Source organism: Prosopis cineraria, unplaced genomic scaffold (assembly GCF_029017545.1).
Source record: "Prosopis cineraria cultivar Desert tree isolate PC_DT_omini unplaced genomic scaffold, ASM2901754v1 PC3, whole genome shotgun sequence".
NCBI lineage: Eukaryota > Viridiplantae > Streptophyta > Magnoliopsida > Fabales > Fabaceae > Prosopis > Prosopis cineraria.
The window spans coordinates 39941835-39944600 of NW_026555334.1; the positions used below are offsets into that span (position 1 = coordinate 39941835).

Genomic DNA, 2766 nt, shown 5'->3' on the forward strand with positions numbered 1-2766 from the left:
TTTAAAAAAATTAATATTAAATTAAATCATCCAGATTGATAATAAAATAAATTTATTAAATTTTTATATTTTATATTTTAATAAATATATAATAAAATTTAAAATAAAATGGCGTTTAGATTAACAATTTGGAGGGTCAAAATTGCTCATTAGGTGATGAGCACGATGGTGCTTATCAGACCGAGCTCTACATTACCTCCCACCTTTAAATATAATTGAAAAAACATAATTTTAGATCCTACTACTTTATTTGTGTTTTGTTATTAGTCTCTGTATTTTTTTTAATTGTTATAGGTCCCTCCATAAATAAAGTATAGGAACCTTAAAGCAATTTAAAATAATAAAAAAAACAAAAGTATAGGGACAAAAAATATCCAAAAAAAATACAAAGATCAATAGTAAAACACGAGTAAAGTACATGGACCTAAAATTATATTTTTCCAATATAATTTTACAATGAACCTCTTCTAATAACTTTTATATTCATATAAATAATTTTCCTATTGCCAGCTTATCTGTTATTTCACAAAAAGAATATATTATAAGGTGGAGTTTATCTACAGAAGACATAAATTTTAAATGAGTTTTTTTCACAAAGCTCACAAATTTGAAAGAGTAATGTGCATGAAAAAAAGAACATATAGTCAATAACATAATATGCTGTCTGATAGAGAAACAATTAAAAATTAACCAGAGAAAGATCAATGACGTGGACGAACTTAAAATACTGGGGACTTTTGAAAGTGAATCAAGGAAGTTATCTTCACATGGTTAAAAGTCAAGGAAGACTATACATGATTAAAAAAACTTGTTAACAGTAGCTGAAATTAACGAAGAAACTTGCAAAGTGTAGACAGGGAGAGTTGGGTTAGGAACCGATATATAGCAGTAGCGTCGCATCAGGTGTTTGAAGAATAAGGTACGAACTGTGAACAGAAGAAATTTAAGGAAGGTTGTTGGCGTAATATATGCGCTTGTTGATAAAAGGGACAATTCGCGAGCAACCGAACCTTCGGAAGTTTCCATGAAGTTGCACGCCACACGCTTAAATTCAAAGATGCTATATCGTTTTTCTGCCTCTAATGCAAACGCAAGCCCGCCTTTTCCAGAAATTGAAAAACAACCGCGTTTTTCTTCATTTCACCATCACGCGCCTACCTGACGCAATGTCCTTATTCTCACTGATCCCCGCACGCGCTTTTCCAGGTCTCAGCATCACCTTCCATCCCTATATAACGCGCCCGCTTATGACCTTCCTCTCTCACCTCTACTCCTTCCCTGTTTCATTGATATTTACTTGTACGTCCTTAGACCTTTTCCTCTCAAATGGCCGAAAAAAATCCCCAGTTGAACGGGGCGTACTACGGCCCCTCCATCCCACCACCGAAATCCTACCACCGTCCGGGCCGTGGCGGCGCCTTTGACTGCTGCTGCGGCTGTATCTTCAGCCTCATCTGCAAACTTGTCTGCACCATCATCGTCATCCTAGGGATCGCCGTCCTTGTGTTCTGGCTCATCGTCCGCCCAAACAAGTTAAATTTCACGTCACCGATGCCTCCCTCACCGAATTCAACTACGCTGACAACGGCACCCTCTACTACAACCTTGCTCTTAACATGACCATCCGCAACCCCAACAGAAGGCTTGGCATTTACTACGACTACATCGAAGCCAGGGCTCTGTACCAGGATGCCAGGTTCAGTTCCAATAACGATATCTCGCCGTTTTACATGGGCCACAAGACTACCCACTATCTCAGCACCGAGTTCAAAGGCCAAAACTTGATTTCTCTGGGTACCGATCAGGCTTCAGAATATAATAAGGAGAAGAGCACCGGGGTTTACGATATTGATGTCAAGTTGTATCTAAAGATTCGTTTCAAGTTGGGTGTCTTCAAGACCGGCAAGTTCAAGCCCAAGATTGATTGTGACCTCAAGGTTCCCTTGATGGCCAACGGAACCTTGTCGTCCGGCACGTTCCAGACCACCGAGTGCGACTTGGACTACTGACGGAGCGCTCGCCCCTGACTCTCCGTGTCTGTTCATATGCGGTTTTAGATTACATATATTATAGGACTATTTGTTAATCTCCTCGTTTTTCTTTTATATTATGAGTTCCGTATTTGTTCATTTATTGGACATTGTCGCTGCTTGTTGATTTCCTTACTGTATTTCTACATTTATTTTTTAATGGGGAGTACTATTCGATTGGATTCCGAGGATTTTTTTTTTTGGTACGTTTTTTGTTGATAAATAAAGAAGGTTCTTCTAGCCTGTTTGACATACTAGTCCCTTGCACTTCCCAAATTAAATATCTGATTATTAGAGTCAAGGATAGACAATCTACGTCTAGGGCTTTTTTTTTTTGGGCATCTCAGGAGAAAACTCAGAAAAACTGAATTATGATGTAAGAAATTAGGTACTTCAGATATACATGGTGTATTCATTCTCAATTTGTGTCAACTTTTTAAAAAAAAAATTAAAAAATATATATTAATAAATCATATGGGAATTGGTAAGTAGTGCTAAGTAAAACGATATGATATATGAATATATATATATATATATATATTCATTAGATGATCTGATTAAAAAAATAACAATAAGCATGTAGAGTACATTTTTTTTCTGAGAACAAATAGAATCAGTCAATCAGAACAAAATTAGCGACACGTGGGATAAATATGGAGTTAAGATCCGCCGGCTCCCTTCAATTGATTGGGTCAAAACCATCTAATGATTAAAGAAACAGAAACAAGGTGTCCTT

General features: G+C 36.8%; 1 protein-coding gene across 1 annotated transcript; it reads left to right on the top strand.

The window, feature by feature from the left end:
- Positions 1-1254: 1254 nt before the first annotated feature.
- LOC129306627 (NDR1/HIN1-like protein 3) lies at positions 1255-2219 on the top strand. The gene is given in 2 exon segments (XM_054947306.1): positions 1255-1528; positions 1531-2219. Coding segments are annotated over 2 exon segments (681 nt in total). The 5' UTR covers positions 1255-1326; the 3' UTR covers positions 2010-2219.
- The last annotated feature ends 547 nt before the right edge of the window (positions 2220-2766 follow it).